At 37.1% G+C, this 19,120-nt stretch overlaps 1 protein-coding gene across 2 annotated transcripts in view; it reads right to left on the bottom strand.

Moving 5' to 3' along the window:
• The window catches only part of TBC1D19 (TBC1 domain family member 19), a 161,249-nt gene that overhangs the window by 30,026 nt on the left and 112,103 nt on the right, over positions 1 to 19,120 (bottom strand). For both annotated transcript variants that reach the window (XR_013966477.1, XM_080797659.1), the window contains exon 14: positions 1,646 to 1,730. Coding sequence is in view for 1 of the 2 variants with exons in the window: in XM_080797659.1 (XP_080653785.1) it covers positions 1,646 to 1,730 (85 nt within the window). In the remaining variant the exon portion in view is untranslated. The remainder of the gene's footprint in view (positions 1 to 1,645; positions 1,731 to 19,120) is intronic.

Genomic DNA, 19,120 nt, shown 5'->3' with positions numbered 1-19,120 from the left:
AAGTAACTTTTATCTTGACAGTTTTTTTTTTTCCTAATACCTTTGTGTCTATTTAATAGTCTCATGCATTCTTGCACTTGGCTTTAAGGTAAGTTTTTAGTGGGAAAAAAAAATTTTTTTTTTTTTGAGAGTGGTGACAGAGAGGAGAAAAGAATAAGGAGTATAACAAAGATATGCAAAGACTGAGCTCGTGAGTAAGGAAAGATTGGAATAATGAAAAGTGGATGTGTGAGAGTGAGAGGGAGAGATATGGATGGTATAGAGCGCCAGCTGGATATTAAATATAGGGCTAGGTGAAAACCCTTGTAAATTTCTCAGTGGTAAGAGATTGGGAGCATCTGTTGTTCTACTGGAGTGACTCTGGTGGACTTCTGGATGAGCACTGGTCACCAGAAAGACCAAGTAATTATTAGAACCTTGGAATTTTCAGTCCCATCTGCCATTTTCCAGAGAGGGAGACAAGTGCTGGAAATGAGGTCAATAACTGCTCATACCTATCCCATGAAGCCACCATAAAATCCCAGTAATGAGGCATTCAGAGAGGTTCCAGGTAGGCAGACACATAATCACTGGGAGGATGACACACCACCACTCCACGGGGGCAGAAGCGCCTATGCTCAGGACACTCCCAGACCTCGTACTATGTATGTCTTCATCTGGCTGTTCATCTGTGTCCTTTATCATGCCTTTGAAAAAACTGGCAAATGTACATGTTTCCCTGGGTACTGTGAGCCCCTCTAGAAAATTAATTGAATCCAAAAAGCAGGTTGTTGGACACACACCACCCCCCAAATCTACAGCCGACTGGTCAGAAGAACAGCAGGTTACATAGACCTGTCCTAGGGCAGGGACTATAGTAATCAGGTTAGACAGACTTGGGAGATACAGGAGAAATAGTTTCTTTCTTTATGGGAACAGCAGAACCATCATACACAATGGGGTTATAAGCTCACAGTGTTGGGTGTTCACCACTTAATAAAAAGGAGAAATTGGTAAAGGCTTCCAGCTGAAATTAGATCTGTTGTCAGGTGACAGCAAGATATTGAAATAGCAATATCTTGTAGGCAGCTAGTGATAAAGAAGAGCAGAAAGCCCTCAAATAGAAATTAGAGAGCTAATAGCATATAAATTACATCAAATTTTAAGGGTGGTAGACCATTCCAAGGAAAGGAATAAAGAAGGGAAAAAAGGAAGTAGAAAAAGCAAATTTGTGTGATAAACTCATAATTAGGAGGGAAAAGAAAAGTCAACAGATATGACAAAAACAGCAACGGAGGAGAAAGAAGCAGGAAAGATAAAAGAGGCAACTCTAAGTGCTGCTTCTGGGAACCACTTGCTTGTGATTGTGATGAGTTGCTTGTGCCCTGATTTGAGTAGGAGTGAAAGCACAGTTACAATAATCTGAGAGAAATCTTAAGTACTTTACAATAAAAAATTCAACAACACCAACAAATGCTATAAAATGTAACAGTCTTGGTATGACTTTGTAAGTCTTAAAGAATACTCCCTTAATGTAACTAAAATTTTACCTCTTATGTATTCAACAACACCAATAAATGCTATAAAATGTAACAGTCTTGGTATGATTTTGTAAGTCTTAGAGAATACTCCCTTTATGTAACTAAAATTTTAACTAAAATTTTACCTCTTATGTATGATTTCGGTGGTGAAGCGCTGTTGTACGCAAAATGACCCAACACAGACGTATCCCGGGAAAAACAAAGTAATACCTGGGTACAACAGTGTAAGAAACAAACAATTAAGCACTGTTTTATAACAGGTAATTTATTGCTATTTCCAGCTTAGGAGGAGCAGGGTGGAATCTTTCCAGTTCGGTGTGGTGTCTGGAAATGGGAGGAGCGCCCTCTATTGGTACACCTATGCTAAGTGTTTTAGTGGATGCTAATGTAATTTCCCCTCAAAGTTGACCCAAAGATTTCTCACTGTTAGCCACATAAACCTTGAACAATAGCAGATAATGTATGGTACTAAATACCATTTGATTCTTTTATTGTTTTCTATCTGAAAATGAGAAACAGCTGGGAGAAATTTAACCCAGTAACAAATGTATTGCGGGGACCCTAGTTAACTAGAATGGCACAGCGTCGTTTGGGAAGTGCAGGAAACTGGACCTAGAGTTTTCGCAGGAATGCAGCAGCCCGCAGTTGGGCACGTCAGGGTAGGAGGGAAGGCAACTCATGGCATCTAGAAGGGAAGGCAGCTGGAGAACAAGTGGCAGCCCAATACAGGTTAGTAGCTGGTTGTTCTGCCCAGCAGGTGGAGTGTGGCATCTGCCTGGAGATGAAAATAGGAAGGGCAGAAAGTCAGAATCAAGGATATCCTTAAGAGGAACTGGGTTGCTGACATCAGCTTAGAACCTGGGGGCAAAAGGTTGATCCCAAGGTGAACGGTGACAGGAAATCTGGGTCCTGGTATTGGAAGACCTGGGATTCAAAAGATATTACTGAGAAAAGAATTGGAAATGATAGGAAAAAGGCAAAAGTCCAGTTAATAGAAGGGGCACAAGGTCAGGGTTGGACTAGCCACAGGAGCCAATAGAGAAACTGTAGATCTAAGGCATAAGAACAGGGCCCCGCTTTAGGAAACAAAATAGATAAGGAGATTGCACATCAGTGAGGCCCAATGGTGAAATGTATACCAACCACCACCACTGATTTATTTTTATTATATTTTAAAAGATTATACAAGGAATACATGGTTATGGTAAAAATTAGAAGTACAGATCATCAAATACCCCTAAGCCCAGCTGTGTTAACATTCTGATGTATATCCTTTCAGACTGCTCTTATATATACATCCATTTTTCAAGCAGAATTATGTATGCTATTCTATAATCCATTTTTCTCAATAATATAAATATTCTCTGCTCATATTTTTAATGTTGCAGAAAATGTGTCACTATATGGATAAACAATAGTTTATTTAACCTGTCTTTTATTGTCGAACATTTAATTATTTCCACTTTTCCCCAGCTATAACAATGCTGCAATAAACCTCCCTATAGTTAAATATTTATGTACGGCTTTATTTAAATTCCTAAAACTGGACTAGCTGTCTGGTGAAAGCAATGGGCATTTTTTTTTAAAAGATTTTATTTATTTGACAGAGAGAGATCACAAGTAGGCAGAGAGGCAGGCAGAGAGAGAGAGAGAGGAGGAAGCAGGCTCCCCGCCTAGCAGAGAGCCCAATGTGGGACTTGATCCCAGGACCCTGAGATCATGACCTGAGCTGAAGGCAGAGGTTTAACCCACTGAGCCACCCAGGCACCCCAGCAATGGGCATTTTAAATCTAAACCTTTTGATACACATTGCCAAACTGTCCTCTAGATAGAGTTTGCTTTGTTTTTGTTTTTAATAATTACAGTGATAACATAGTGCATTTCTTCTATTATTCTCATCAAAACAGGTTATCAGGATCTTATAAGTAAAAATAGCCTTTTACTTTAATTACTAATAAAGTTGAACACTCTTCCACTTGCATTTCTTTTGCTATTTTCCAGTTCGTCATCTTAGTCCATTTTAAAACTGATGTCTTTAGGGACGCCTGGGTGGCTCAGTTGGTTAAGCGGCTGCCTTCAGCTCAGGTCATGATCTCAGCGTCCTGGGATCAAGCCCCACATCGGGCTCCTTGCTCAGTGGGGAGCCTGCTTCTCCCTCTGCCCCTCTGTCTGCCTGTGCACTTGCTCTCTCTCTCTCTCTGATAAGTAAATAAACAAAATCTTTAAAAAAACATTGATGTCTTTAAAATTATTCCTTTAAATTTTTTTTATATGAAGAATTCTAACCTTTGATCTAATAATATGTTATAAATGGCTTTGCTCAATTTGTTATTTCTGACACAGAGATGTTCTTATTTTTTAAATGCTGAAATCTACCAACACTTCCTTTCATGCTTAGAAAGCTCCTTCCCACATTTAAAATACTATTTTAAAATATAAAATAAAATCTTTATATATTCACCTAGATTATCAAAGTTTTTAGTGTTTTCACCAACTATTTCTGGTTCTTTCCCTTTGGGAATATATGTCAGCTTATCTTTTCTGGCCATTTTGGGGTTAAATGTTGCCATGTGATTTGCTCTCTAGTCAATGAAACAGATACGTGTTATTTGAAAATTTCTAAATGGAAGTTTCAAGAACTAGAGCAATAACCATATTCCCTCTTTCCCTCTTCACAGCAACCATGGTTACAGTAACAGTGGTTACTCCATCCAGCCTAGGTTCTGGAGTGAAGATGACACATAGCTAGGTCCCATCCTATCGGATGGACATGACCATGAGCAAGAAATAAACCTGTGTTGTTTTAAGCCACTGAGATTTTGGATTTGTGTGCTATTGCAGTATAATCTAGTGCATCCTGACTAAAACAGGAAATTCTGTGTAGCATTTTTTTAGTGACTTAAAATAACAAAAATTTATTCTCTCGTAGTCCTAGAGACCAGACATCCAAAATCAAGGTATTTGTAGGGCTACACTCTTTCCAAAGCTACTGGGGGGAAATCCTTTCTTGTCTCTTCCTTCCAGTTTCTGGTGTCTCCAGGTGTTCCTTGGCTTGAAACTGTACAACTCTAATCTCTGCCTCTGAATTCACACATTCTTCTCTTCTTTCTACTCTAGGTCTCTATCTCTGTTTGTTGAAGTATAGTTGACATACAATGTTATATTAGTTTCAGGTGTACAACATGGTGATTTCACAATTCCATACATTATGCAATATTCACCTCATTAAGTATACTTACCTTCTATCACCACACAGTTATTATAATACTATTGACTATAATCCTTATGCTCTACTTTTAATCCCTATGACTTATTTATTATACGACTGGAAGTTTTCACTTATTTTGCCCATCCTCCCACCTCTCTCCCGTCTGGCAACCACCAGTTTGTTCTCTGTATTTATAACTCTGTTTTTGTTTTTTGTTCATTCATTTGTTTTATTTTCTTAGATTCCACATATAAGTGAAATCATGTGGTTTTTGTCTCCTCTGCCTGACTTATTTCACTTAGTATAATACCCTCACTTAGTATAATACCCTCACTTAGTATAATACCCTCTAGTATAATAACCTCTAGGTTCACTCATGTTGCTGCAGATGACAAGAGTGACGAGTGGGTAAAGAGGGTGTGGTATATAAATACAATGGAATAATACTCAGCCATAAAAAAGAGTGAAATCTTGCCATTTGTTTAGCATTTCTGATAAATTCATTTTGTGGTAAAATCATTACCTATCTGGAATTTATTTTGAAACTACACTGCTAGAGTTCAAATTAGAATTTTAACTCCACCACTTATTAGCTGTGTGACATTGGGAAGTTACTAGACTTTGTGCTGTTTCAGTTTCCTCACATGCAATATGCATACCATAATATCTACATCAAAGGCTATTGTAGGGATTAATTAATATACATAAAGTGTGTTGGGGTGCCAGGGTGGCATAGTCAGTTGAGTATCTGACTCTTGATTTTGCCTCAGGTCATGATCTCAGGGTCATGATATCAAGCCCCATGTCAGGGGGAGTCCAAGAGTTTCTCTCCCTCTCCTTGACGCCCCCTGCTTGTGCTGTCTCTCACTCTCTCTCTAAAACAAACAAATAAATCTTAAAAAAAAAAAAGTGTGCAGAACAGTGCCTAGCACATGGTGAATATTATTAAAATGTTAGCTAGTATTACTACTACTATTACTTTAATTTTATTCTATATTCTGTATTTCCCCACCCCCTAGTATATTTAACTTGGTGTTTGTTTTTATTTATATGGCTCAAGACTGTCATGTTTCTTCAAATTTAAATTTTGTTTATCCCCATTTCTGGAAAATTCTCAGTCATCATCTTTTTGGATGATGCCTTTACCCCATTCTCTGTTCACTTCTACTTGACTTCTGTAAGATGTGACTGAGCTACACTTACTTGACCTGCCATATTTCTTAATTACTTTTATTCTGTGCTCCATTCTGAATGATTTCTATAGATGTTATATTTTTAAATCAGTTCACTAATTCTTTCCTTCTGTTTCTACTATGCCCTGGACACTCTTCTAGGTGCCTACTGTTTGGAATACAAAAAAGGAAACAGACAAACAAATTAAAAAAAAAAAAACAAAACAGAAAAACACCTCTCTGTGGAGCTTAATTATGCTGGGGGTAATAAATAGCAAACATAACAAATAATTACACGTTATGGTATTTTAGGTTGTAGGTGTTATGGAAACACAGTAAAGGGGAAATGGGAAAGGATGGTTGCCATTTAAGAGCAAGGGCTCAGAACTTTCTCACACTGTTGGTGAGAATGCAAGCGGGGGTAGCCACTCTAGAAAATAGTATGGAGGTTGCCCAAAAAGTTGAAAATAGGGCTACCCTATGACCCAGCAATTGCACGACTGGATATTTACCCCAAAGATACAAATGTAGTCATCTGAAGGGGCATCTGCACCCCAATGTTTATAGCAGCAATGTCCACAATAGCCAAATTATGGAAAGAACCCACCAGGTGTCCATCAACAGATGAATGGATATGTATATATTATTCATACACACACACACACACACACACACACACACACACACACACACACAATCTCCACACAATGGTATACTACTCAGCCATCAAAAGAATGAAATCTTACCATTTGCAATGATGTGGATGGAACTAGAGGGTATTATGCTAAGTGAAATAAGTCAATCAGAGAAAGACAGTTATCATATGTTCTCACTGATAAGTGGAATTTAAGAAACAAAACTGAGGATCTAGGGAAATTAAGGGAAAAATAAAGCAAGAGAAAACCACAGAGGGAGACAAACTATAAGAGACTCTCAATCATAGGAAATAAACTGAGGGTTGCTCAACGAGATGGGGGTGGAGGGATGGGGTAACTGGGTGATGGACATTAAGGAGGGCAGGTGATGTAAGGAGCACTGGATATTATATAAGACTGATGAATCATAGGCCTGCTGAAATCAGTAATATATTATATGTTAATTAAATTTAAATAAAAAATGTCTAAACGTTAAAACAAAACAAAACAGAGTGCTCAGGGTAGAAATCATTGAGAAGATAACTTTTTTTTTTAAGTTCAGTTAGCCAACATATAGTACATCGTCGGTTTTTGTTGTAGTGTTCAACGATTCATTAGTTGCATGTAGATAACATCTAATCAAAGACTTGAAAGGACTTGAGAAAGTTAACATACAGATATCCAGGGGTAGAGCATTCCAGGCAGAAGAGTCAACAATCGAAAAGCTGCTAAGGCTGGACAATGCCTGATATGTGAGAGGAACACCATGAATACAATTGTGGCTGGAGCAGATGAGTGGGAAGAGATACGTGAGAAAAGTAAAGAGAGACAGAATGATGCAAGGCATTGCAGGCCACTGTCAGGATACTGGCTTTCACTGTAAGTGAAATGGAGAGCCACTGCAGGCAGGGTTTTCAGCAGAGGAGTATAATGATCTAACTGATATTTTATAAGGATCACTCTAGCCACTGTGAAGAAATTGGCCATGGGGGTGGGGCAGGGGCAGAAGGATGGAGACCCTTTAGGAAACTACTGATAACAGCTTGGACTAAACTGGTAGCAGTGTGTGCTGGGCACTGGGATGTGCCACCCAGATTCTCTTTAGGAATAAAGGACTTAGCTGCTAGTGGTACTGGAGCAGACGATCCTCAACTGCCTTCAGCAGTCAGCTCCTTTCAGGGAATGCCTCTGCTCAAGAGAGCTATTTTGCATTGATGCAGAAAAAGCTTTTGACAAAATCCAGCATCCGTTCCTGATTAAAACGCTTCAAAGTATAGGGATAGAGGGAACATTCCTGAACTTCATCAAATCTATCTATGAAAAACCCACAGCAAATATCATCCTCAATGGGAAAAAGCTCGCAGCCTTCCCATTGAGATCAGGAACACGACAAGGATGCCCACTCTCACCACTCTTGTTCAACATAGTATTAGAAGTCCTAGCAACAGCAATCAGACAACAAAGAGAAATAAAAGGTATCCAGATTGGCAAGGAAGAAGTCAAACTCTCTCTCTTCGCAGATGACATGATTCTTTATATGGAAAACCCGAAAGACTCCACCTCCAAACTACTAGAACTCATACAGCAATTCAGTAATGTAGCAGGATACAAAGTCAATGTCCAGAAATCAGTGGCTTTCTTATACACTAACAATGAAAATACAGAAAGGCAAATTAGAGAATCGATTCCATTTACTATAGCACCAAAAACCATAAGATACCTCGGAATAAACCTAACCAAAGAGGTTAAAGATCTGTACTCGAGGAACTACAGAACACTCCTAAAAGAAATTGAAGAAGACACAAAAAGATGGAAGACCATTCCATGCTCTTGGATGGGAAGAATAAACATCGTTAAAATGTCTATACTGCCCAGAGCAATCTATACTTTTAATGCCATTCCAATCAAAATTCCACCAGTATTTTTCAAAGAGCTGGAGCAAATAATACTAAAATTTGTATGGAATCAGAAGAGACCCCGAATTGCTAAGGAAATGTTGAAAAACAAAAATAAAACTGGTGGCATCACGTTACCTGATTTCAAGCTTTACTACAAAGCTGTGATCACCAAGACAGCATGGTACTGGCATAAAAACAGACACATGGACCAGTGGAACAGAGTAGAGAGCCCAGATATGGACCCTCAACTCTATGGTCAAATAATCTTTGACAAAACAGGAAAAAATATCCAGTGGAAAAAAGACAGTCTCTTCAATAAATGGTGCTGGGAAAACTGGACAGCTATATGTAGAAGAATGAAACTTGACCATTCTCTTACACCGTACACAAAGATAAACTCGAAATGGATAAAAGACCTCAACGTGAGACAGGAATCCATCAGAATCCTCGAGGAGAACATAGGGAGTAACCTCTTTGATATCAGCCACAGCAACTTCTTTCAAGATATGTCTCCAAAGGCGAAGGAAACAAAGGCAAAGATGAACTTCTGGGACTTCATCAAGATCAAAAGCTTCTGCACAGCAAAAGAAACAGTCATCAAAACAAAGAGGCAACCCACGGAATGGGAGAAGATATTTGCAAATGACAGTACAGATAAAAGGTTGATATCCAGGATCTATAAAGAACTCCTCAAACTCAACACACACAAAACAGATAATCATATTAAAAAATGGGCAGAAGATATGAACAGACACTTCTCCAATGAAGACATACAAATGGCTACCAGACACATGAAAAAATGTTCATCATCACTAGCCATCAGGGAGATTCAAATCAAAACCACATTGAGATACCACCTTACACCAGTTAGAATGGCCAAAATTAGCAAGACAGGAAACAACGTGTGTTGGAGAGGATGTGGAGAAAGGGGAACCCTCTTACACTGTTGGTGGGAATGCAAACTGGTGCAGCCACTTTGGAGAACAGTGTGGAGATTCCTCAGGAAATTAAAAATAGATCTTCCCTATGACCCTGCAATTGCACTGCTGGGTATTTACCCCAAAGATACAGATGTAGTGAAAAGAAGGGCCATCTGTACCCCAATGTTTATAGCAGCAATGGCCACGGTCGCCAAACTGTGGAAAGAACCAAGATGCCCTTCAACGGATGAATGGATAAGGAAGATGTGGTCCATATACACTATGGAGTATTATGCCTCCATCAGAAAGGACGAATACCCAACTTTTGTAGCAACATGGACAGGACTGGAAGAGATTATGCTGAGTGAAATAAGTCAAACAGAGAAAGTCAAGTATCATATGGTTTCACTTATTGGTGGAGCATAACAAATAATATAGAGGACAAGGGTAGATGGAGAGGAGAAGGGAGTTGAGGGAAATTGGAAGGGGAGGTGAACCATGAGAGACTATGGACTCTGAAAAACAACCTGAGGGTTTTGAAGGGGCGGGGTGGGAGGGTGGGGGAACCAGGTGGTGGGTATTAGGGAGGGCACAGATTGCATGGAGCACTGGGTGTGGTGAAAAAACAATGAGTACTGTTACGCTGAAAATAAATAAAAAATTAAAAAAAAAAAAAAAAAGAGAGCTATTTTGCTCAAGGATCATGCCCCTTTCCTGGAATGGTCTGCATCCAATGACAACTGATACTTGACAAAAAGGTCTGAATTTCCTGCCCCCATCTCAGGATTAGCTGAGGCTTCCATTTATACTGTATTGCAGCTAGACTTCTTCCTCTGCTCAATCCTGCTTTAGTCATTGCCATTCTACAGGTGTTTATCGTAAGAGCACTCTGTAATAAATCTTTGGCATGCTAATCTCAATTTGGGTCTCCTTCCCTGGGAACTCATCTTGCAACATAGTGAAAGTGGGGGAAAAATGGTCAAATTCCAAATATAATGTCAGAAAAATAGGAATCAAGAATAATGCCAAGTGGGAGGATGTTTGATTTGAATAAGTGTAAAATGGGGTTACCATTAACTGAGATACGGAAAGCTGAGTGGAACAATTTTGGGAGTGATTTCAGGGCTTCAATTTTCAACGTACTGTATTTCAGGTATCTGCAAAATACCTAAATGAGGTATTGAATAGGCAGTTGGCGATACCAGTCTGGAGTATGGGACAGAAGTTTGGACTCAAGGTATGAATTTAGAAGTTATCAACATACAGATGATAATGAAAGTCACAAGATAGTTGAGTTTGGTGAAATCAGCAAGTGAGTAGGTATTACTAGAGAAAAGATCAAAACTGAGACCTGGGACACTTTAACCAAAGATATGAGGGAGAAGGGAAGGAACCAGTCTTGGAGATTGAGGAGTAACCAAGAGAGGTGAATTTCCCATGATGCTAATGAAGGGTCTCTTTAGGACCTCTCATTAGGATGGGTCCCTTTGAGTGGTGGGAATTGCTGGGAGGTGTAGTGTCCTCTAAGTAAGGAGGGCAAGTCAGGATGTGACCAGAAAACATTTCTAAGTATGCATTTCTAGTAAACTGCCTAATAAGATATCAGAAAAAGGGGACCTGACACTCTTACTGTTCTAATAATTAGTTATGATGTTCCCCCTTGTTCTAAATCATTATGCATGTGCTTACCTAATTACGATTTATTTGTAATATATCTTCTATCTTTAAAGGGTTTCCCAGATTATATAAACTTTAGTTCCCAAAGTGCTAGATTTGCCTCTGGTGACCAGTAAAGTAAGAGAAGAACCAAAAACAGTGTAGTGTCTTAAAAGCCAAGTGAAGAAAGGGCACAAGTAGGTCAAATGCTGTTGAGAGATCAATTAAGAAGAGGACTGGCCATTGGTCATTAGAATTAGTTATTGGGGACCTTCACAACAGTTGTTTCAGCTCAAAAGGTAGAATACCATATAGTGTTCAGTATCTGACTTTTTTTAACTTAATGAATTTTAGAGATCCTTTCATACCAGTACATATAAATATATTGCTGCTTTATATAAAGCTACTTCATTTTAAGAGCTATACTGTATTTCATTACAGATACATACCATAATTTATTTAATGGGTTAGTCACCAATAAATGAACATTTAAGAAATTTTCAACTTTATGCTATTTCTGGCAGAGCCAAAACAATTTGCCTTTTACTATGTCATTTTCACATATATATGAATATCTCTGTAGGACAAATACATAGAAATAGAATTGTCCAGAGAATAGGTGCATTGAAAACTGTGATGAATGTTTGGTTATGTAGTCACATTCTTTGGTATCTTCTATCCAGAATTTCTTTATATTTATAGTGTGAGTGAACTCAGTCTCTTTGTCATCCAACTCTTTATTTTCCACTGTATATTCTAACTGATTACTTCTCATTTTTAAAAGAGTAAATAATTTTAATATTTTATTGGGTAAACACATATTTAACTAAATTATTTTATTAGTTCTAATAGCTTTCAGTTAATTCCTTTGAATTTTTATGTATCTATACTTGAAATAATTTTATATTTTTTCTAATATCTGTAACTCTAATTTATTTTTCTTATCTTGTTCATTGGCTAGAAATTCCAAAATGATTCATGCTCTTTCTTTGCTTTAGTAGGAATATCTCTAGTATTTCAACCTTAAGTAACATTAACTTATGTTAAGATGGCAAAGGTTGGTTTCACACAAATATTTATATGTCATGAAAAAATACTTCCATTCTTTTATATAAAGAGTACAGAAAAAAAGGATGTTAAGTGCATAACAGTGTAAATATACTTAACACTACCAAACTGTACAGTTAGAAATGGTTAAGATAGTAAATTTTATGTTGTGTTTTTTATAAAAGTGTAATAAAATAGTTGTTATTAAATACAGTGTCAAATATGTTTTGGGCATCTATTGACATAATCATATCTTTTTTTGTTGAGATAATTAACTCATAGTAATATCGTAACAGTTTCAGGTATACAGCATATTGAGTCAATATTTGTATATATTGTGAAATGATCATAATTATATAATTTTTATTTTTAGACCTACAATTGTGATGAATATCTGCCAATAATTTAGTAAAATCACAAAGTTCTAAAAAATCCCAAATCTATAAAATTTTATCAAATCAGTAAATAACATTAATCTCTTCTCCTGTCAAACTTTCCTGTACCACCATGATAGATAAAATAATGCTCCAAGAGACACCCACATCTTAATCTCAACTCGGGGCTTGGTCCCAGGACCCCAAGATCATGACCCGAGCCAAAGGCAGATGCTTAATCGACTGAGCCACCTGGGTGCCTCTTCAGTATTTTTTTTTTTTTTAAGATTTCTTTCTATTTATTTTTGAGAGAGAAAGAGAGAAAGTGTGCACGCACAAGTGGGGGGAGGTGTAGAGGGAGAGGAAGAGAGATAGTCTCAAGCAGACTCCAAGCTGAGAGTGGAGTCCAACGTGGGGCTCCATCCCACAACCCTGAAATCAGGACCTGAGCTCTCATTAAGAGACGGACGCTCAACTGATTGAACCACCCACGTGTCCCAGGAAGGGATTATTCTAGATTATTTTGTTAGGTCCAACATAACCACAAGGATCCTTGTAAATGAAGGAGAGAGGGAACAGGGTCAGAATCAGAGAAATCTGAAGATACTATCTGCTAGCTTTGAAGATGGAGAAAGGGACCATGAGCCAAGAAATACAGGTTTATCCTAAAAGCTGGAAAAGGCAAGGGAATGTATTCTTCAGAGCCTGTAAAAGGAACACAACTCTGACAACACCTTGATTTTAGCTCACTAAATCTCATTTTAGACTTCTGATCTTCAGAACTGTAAGAAAATATACTTGTTTTAAGCCACTGAATTTGTGGTAATTTGTTACAAAAGCAATAATAAACTAACACAATTAATATAACTAATACAGTAACATGGCTAATATAATAATAAACCAATGCAACCAATAATAAATTAATATAATTAAAGTAAAATACTGCAAAAGGAAAATACACTTACAAATATCTATCCAGCATTGCCTGGAAAGAAAACAATTTCTAAAGAAATGTTCATATTAATTCTCCCTTAGCAGCTGGTAGGAACATACTAATGTTAGGAGAAGATCTGTGCTTAAATATAAGCACAGATATAATATAAGCCCTTGAGTCTCTGTTGCCCTAGAGAAGACAAGATATCTGAGACTGCTCTAGAGAGAATCCTGGTGACTGTAAGGTGATAATGCCAGAGCTGGTATGTCAGACATTATGTTCTGATGGGCCACCCTAGCATACAAGCAAAGATCTGCCAACTTCCATTCTAACCCGGGTTGTTTTAGCTTCTGAGATTCCAAATTTGTATCTGTAAGGAAGTAACAGTTCAGTTGTAAATTTGCTATAAAATTTTGTGATTATATAAAGAATTTTATAACAATTTCAATTAACCAGAAACTAACTAGCAAATTAACTAGGAAGTTAAACTTTGATTACTTACTAATTAAGTGAAAATTGAACTTTATGAGGATAAGGTTATACATGGTAATGATTTACTTTATGTAGGAGAGCTATAAGAAACTGCATTGTGATTCCCAGCTATGTTTTATACAGCAGAATTACATCTAAAATGTCCACAAATAGGTACAAAAGATTTACATGAGCCTATAGTTTTCTTCAGTCTCTTGAAAACATATTTATGGTGAATGTTTCTAAGAAATAAGTTATTTATGTAATAAAAAGCACATAAGGAACAATTGATATCAATTGGAAATCACTTTAACTTAGAATTATTACACCATTTTTTTCATTTGTGGCTTTTGCATTTTTATTCAAACAGAATTTCAAACGATAAATTTTCAAAAAAGATTCTTTAAAACACTCTTCCCTGATTTACATTTTCATAAATTAAAGGGCAAAATTTACAAGGACTTTGGAACTGGCAGCCCTAGCTTGGGGTCATGATAGCTGTACTGAGCTGGGGCTCTGAGCCTCTGCTTCTCCACCGGGAAAAACGGGAATAAACCTGCCTTATGGTTTTCGGGTAATTCTTATGGGTTAGAATAACTAATAACATAACATAATATATAATATTATTATGTATAATATATAGCTAATAACATAACTAATTCTTATGGGTAAGAATTAGTTATGAAATACATAAGGTATCTAGAGCAGATCCTGGAACTTAACAGGCAATGCATAAATAAATGACAAAAGGACTGACAATCTCTCTTGCAATGATTGGAGAATACTGGGAGAAAAATAAAATACAAAGCCTTTTTCTGGACTAATTTCTTGCTTAGGTATTGGCTCTCATCTTCTTATCACATTCCTTTAGAGAAAAACAAACATTTAGAATCTTTCCCTTCTCTGTCTCGCTGGCTTCCAATCTATACATTCTTTCTGTATGACTAATCTGAATTCCTGGAACCACCAAGCTTGTAACTACCAAAAACCTGAAAATCTGGTCATTCTTGAATCTTACATCTCTCTCAACCTGCATATTTAGCCAGTCACCAAAATCTTCCTTTGATAGTTGTCCTTCCTTCCTTCATTCTCCCCTTCCCTCCCTCCCACCTTCCACAAGTATTTATTGAACACATACTGTGTGGCAGGCACTGGTTAAATTTATTGTATGTCACATGGTAAAAGCAATGGAAAAAAATAATGCAGACATGAGGGATAATGCACGCACACATGGACAAGTCTATACTGAGAGAAGTTTGCTACTTAAATTAGGACCTAAAAGTAGTCAGGACGAAGTAGTCGTACTCGGGTAATAAGGCTTTTGGCAGAAGAACAGCTCCTGGGAGCACATAGGTAAGCCTGGAGTTTAAGGGAGAGGTCCAGAAAATGGGGAGTTATTAGTACATAGGTGATATAAAGCTGTGAGAATAGATGAGCTCACCAAAGGTAAAGACAAAAAGAAAAAAGAGGCCTGAGGACTTATCCTTGGGGTACTCCAGGATAAGACACTGAGAGGAGGAGAAACGAGCCAAGGGGAATGAGAATGCCAGCTAGTAAGACATAAGGAAACCAAAAAGCAAAATATCCTGGAAGAGAAGAGAAGAAAGAGAAGAAGACAAGGAGAGTGGATGATTAACCAAATGAGGTGAGTAAGAGAGATGGAAACTAAACTAATGGGATTCAGCAATATGAAGTCACTTGTGACTTTAGTGGAATAGCTGGGCAAAAAAAAGTAATAAAGAAGGATTCAAGAGAGAACAGGAGGATAGAAATTGAAAACAATACGGATTTTTTTAAAAGACGTTATTTATTTGAGAGAGAGAGAGGGCACGAGCACAGGCTGCTTGCTTATGACCTGAATCAAAGGCAGATTCGTAAACCACTGAACCACCTAGGTGCCCCAATATCTATGGATTTTTTAAAAGAAGTTTTGCTGAATAAGAAAACAGAGGAATGGGACTGTAGCTGGAAGGAATAGGGATCAAGAAAGAAAAAGATTCTTGTTTCAGGGTGTCTGGGTAGCTCAGTCAGTTGAGTGCCTGACTTCGTTGAGCTCAGGTTGTGATCTCAGGGTCCTGGGATTGAGCCCTGTATTGGGCTCTCTGCTCAGTGGGGAGTCTGCTTCTTCCTCTCCCTCTGCCCCACCCCCAGCTCATGCTCACTCTGTCTCTCTCAAATAAATAAATCTTTTAAAAAAAGATTTTTGTTTCATTTTATTTTGCTTTGCTTTTTGGATGAGAGGAATAACAGCATATTTGTATACTGAGAGGAGTGACCCAATAGATATGGGAAAATGGACAATAGAAAAACTAACAATTGCACTGTTGTTGAGTACCTCTTTTGAGGTTAGTGGTCATGAACATAAAGCACAGCTGATTATCATGGTTGCATATTTTTCTCTGGCCACATTCAAAAGCATACTGCTGTCACAGAATTGGTAAAGAATTGTATTTAACCAGGGTTAAGGTTTGGTCAGGTCATTACTACTAGATAGTGGGAGGAAGGCAAGGGAGTTGAACATGTAATCAAGAGGAAGTGATTATAATGATTGATAGATCATGGTATTGACATTTCTTTATTTGTCCTCTCTTGTCTACTCACACAGACCTTGCTCTCTAACAGGTGCTCATCAACACTTACCTGAACCACTGGAGCCGTTCATTGCCATGCTAATCTCTCCTCACCAGTCACTGTATGTAAGTGGTTCATGTGCATTTTTGTTTTTCCCATTCTCCTCCTAATTCCTTGCCTTTAAGAACCAGACATTTCTTATAACATTTCTGTTCTGAAGTCACCACTAAACTGTACTACTCCTAGAATTTATGTCTACTTTAACTGTATTTGCATGGAACATTACATAGACTTAGAGCATTTATCAAATTATAACTATGTATTTGCCTTTCCCTTCATTTTCCACTAAAATGTGAGCTTAATAAAATCCTTTTATGTGGCACCTAACACAGTGCCTGTATCAGAACACACTCTAATGTGACATGGATACATGAACAAATGATATATGATTGCCCCTCGGCCTTCCTTAAACTCCATTCAATGGCATTAAAATATCTGTAAGTGTAGCATACTCCAATATGTCTGTATGGCTGAGTATATGCTAGATAAGCCAAGCATAGGATAGAAGATCTGTCACACAACAGAATGAGTAAATCCCCATGTCTTCCCTTTACTATACAGGGATTCTTCCTTATGGATATTTTATACACTTTGGACCACAAGTTAACTTTTATAGGTTGTCATGATTTACTAGAACCCCAAAATGATTAAATTACCCAATTTACTTGTGTGGAATAAGGAGCATCTTCTGTTTGAACACATTTTAAAGCTGGCAATTTAAAATTTTCAACATCACAAAGTATTTTTAAGAATTTCATGCAAAATAAAAACTAACTAAATTTTGAAATATTGAAAAGTTTACCTATTACTCGAAGCACTATTTGTATAATAGTGTTGTTGCCTATAAAATTTAGGTAACTAGCATGAGACACTTGGGAACAGTGCCTGGTGTTTCCTTGTAACATAGGCCCAGATTTCCCTTAAAAAGAAAACCTACTGGAGGTTTTCTCATCTATCTATGGACACAGCAATGTCACATGTCATCTAACTTTGTAGTCTAGTCACAAAACTCAATAAATGGTTTAGGACCCAGGGCATGGCCAGAAACATTAAATTCACTTTATTATCATCAACAATTTCCTCACATAGCAGTTATGTAGCTAGGCAGTTCTGCCGAAGGAAAGCCTATAATTAACGATTAAAAAACAAAACAAAACTATGCCTTCTCTCTCACACACACACACATACATGCACATCTATGAATAATTTTTTTCCCAGAGAAAAATCAGAATTCAATTTCTGATAATAGAATATTGTTTTCAATACATACAATTACATATATTTTTACTACATAAAATGAATTTCTCTCTTCTTTAGTCAAACTAATTATAAAATAAATCATTAAAAGGTATAATCATGGAAAGTGTTTCCTTAATAACTATCTGCATAATTCCCCAAGACAAAGCTTATGTATTATAATTATCCTTTTCTTTATTTATTTATCCTTTTATTTATTTTATATCCACATGAAAGCTTATTTAGTATTATTCCTGAAGTACTAAGAGTAGCAAAAACCATGAGATCTATGGCTGAAAAAAATTACGTAAAATCTAAAAAAAAAATTACAATCAGGACTGGACTATTGATAAGAATAAAAAATAAAAGTTAAAGCACACTCCTACAGTATTACTGTCTGTGAAATGAATTAATATCCAATGCTTTACATAAATACCTTAAAACAATTTCAAAACATTTTTAATGTTGTTTTTGTCTCCTTAACTAGGATAGAATGTAAGCCCATCAAAGGTAATATAATTTATGTATAATATAGAGATCAATAAAGATCAATACAAAATTACTGATGATTACTCTGCTTTTCTCAGAGAACACATCCATTGTTCATAAATAATTCTGTCTGTCAGACTTAGAGTCACTTACAAGTTTTCCAAGTTTGTGTGGGAAAATGATTATCTTTCTATATCCCCCCTTAGCCATAGGGAATATGTTCCAAGACCCCCAGTGGATGCCAGAAACCACAGGTAGTACAGACCTGTACACATATACTATGCTTTTTCTTACATATACATACTATGATAAAGTTTAGCTTATAAATTAGGCATAATAAGAGATTAAGAACAATAACTCATAATAAAGAAGAACAATTATAACAATACTCTGTAATGTAAGTTATGTGGATATGGTCTATCTCTCAGAAAAGGTCTTGTACTGTACTCAGCCTTCTTCTTTTTGTGAGTATGTGAGATAGTGAAATGTCTACGTGATGAGATGAAGTGAAGGGAATGATGTAGGCATGTGATGGAGCCTCAGGCTACTATTGACCTTCAGACTATACAGCAGAAGGAGGATCAACTGCTTCTGGACCACGGTTGACTATGGGTAACTGAAACCATGGAAAGCAAAACTGTGGATAAGCAGGTACCTTCAAGGGTTAATTCTGGAACTTATTTCAAGAAATTGTTACAACTCTCATTTTGAAGGATACCCTTACTGATTCTGTTCACTGAAGGAAGCAGATTTGTTACCTGGCAAGTCCCTCTTACCACCCCTAAAAAGCTTTTGTAATTGTAACTTGAAACTGACAATCCTCTTCTCCCCAGTCACCAAAGGGGATGAAATTGTCAACTTTACACTTTCTCTTTATACTTTACCCACACGCTGAAGTAGAATAGTCAACATGCTATAAATCATGTCAT

This window comes from Martes martes (assembly GCF_963455335.1).
Source record: "Martes martes genome assembly, chromosome: 2".
NCBI classification, from domain to species: Eukaryota; Metazoa; Chordata; class Mammalia; order Carnivora; family Mustelidae; genus Martes; species Martes martes.
The sequence above is the reverse complement of the archived record's forward strand: the minus strand, read 5'-3'. Positions and strand labels throughout refer to the sequence as shown.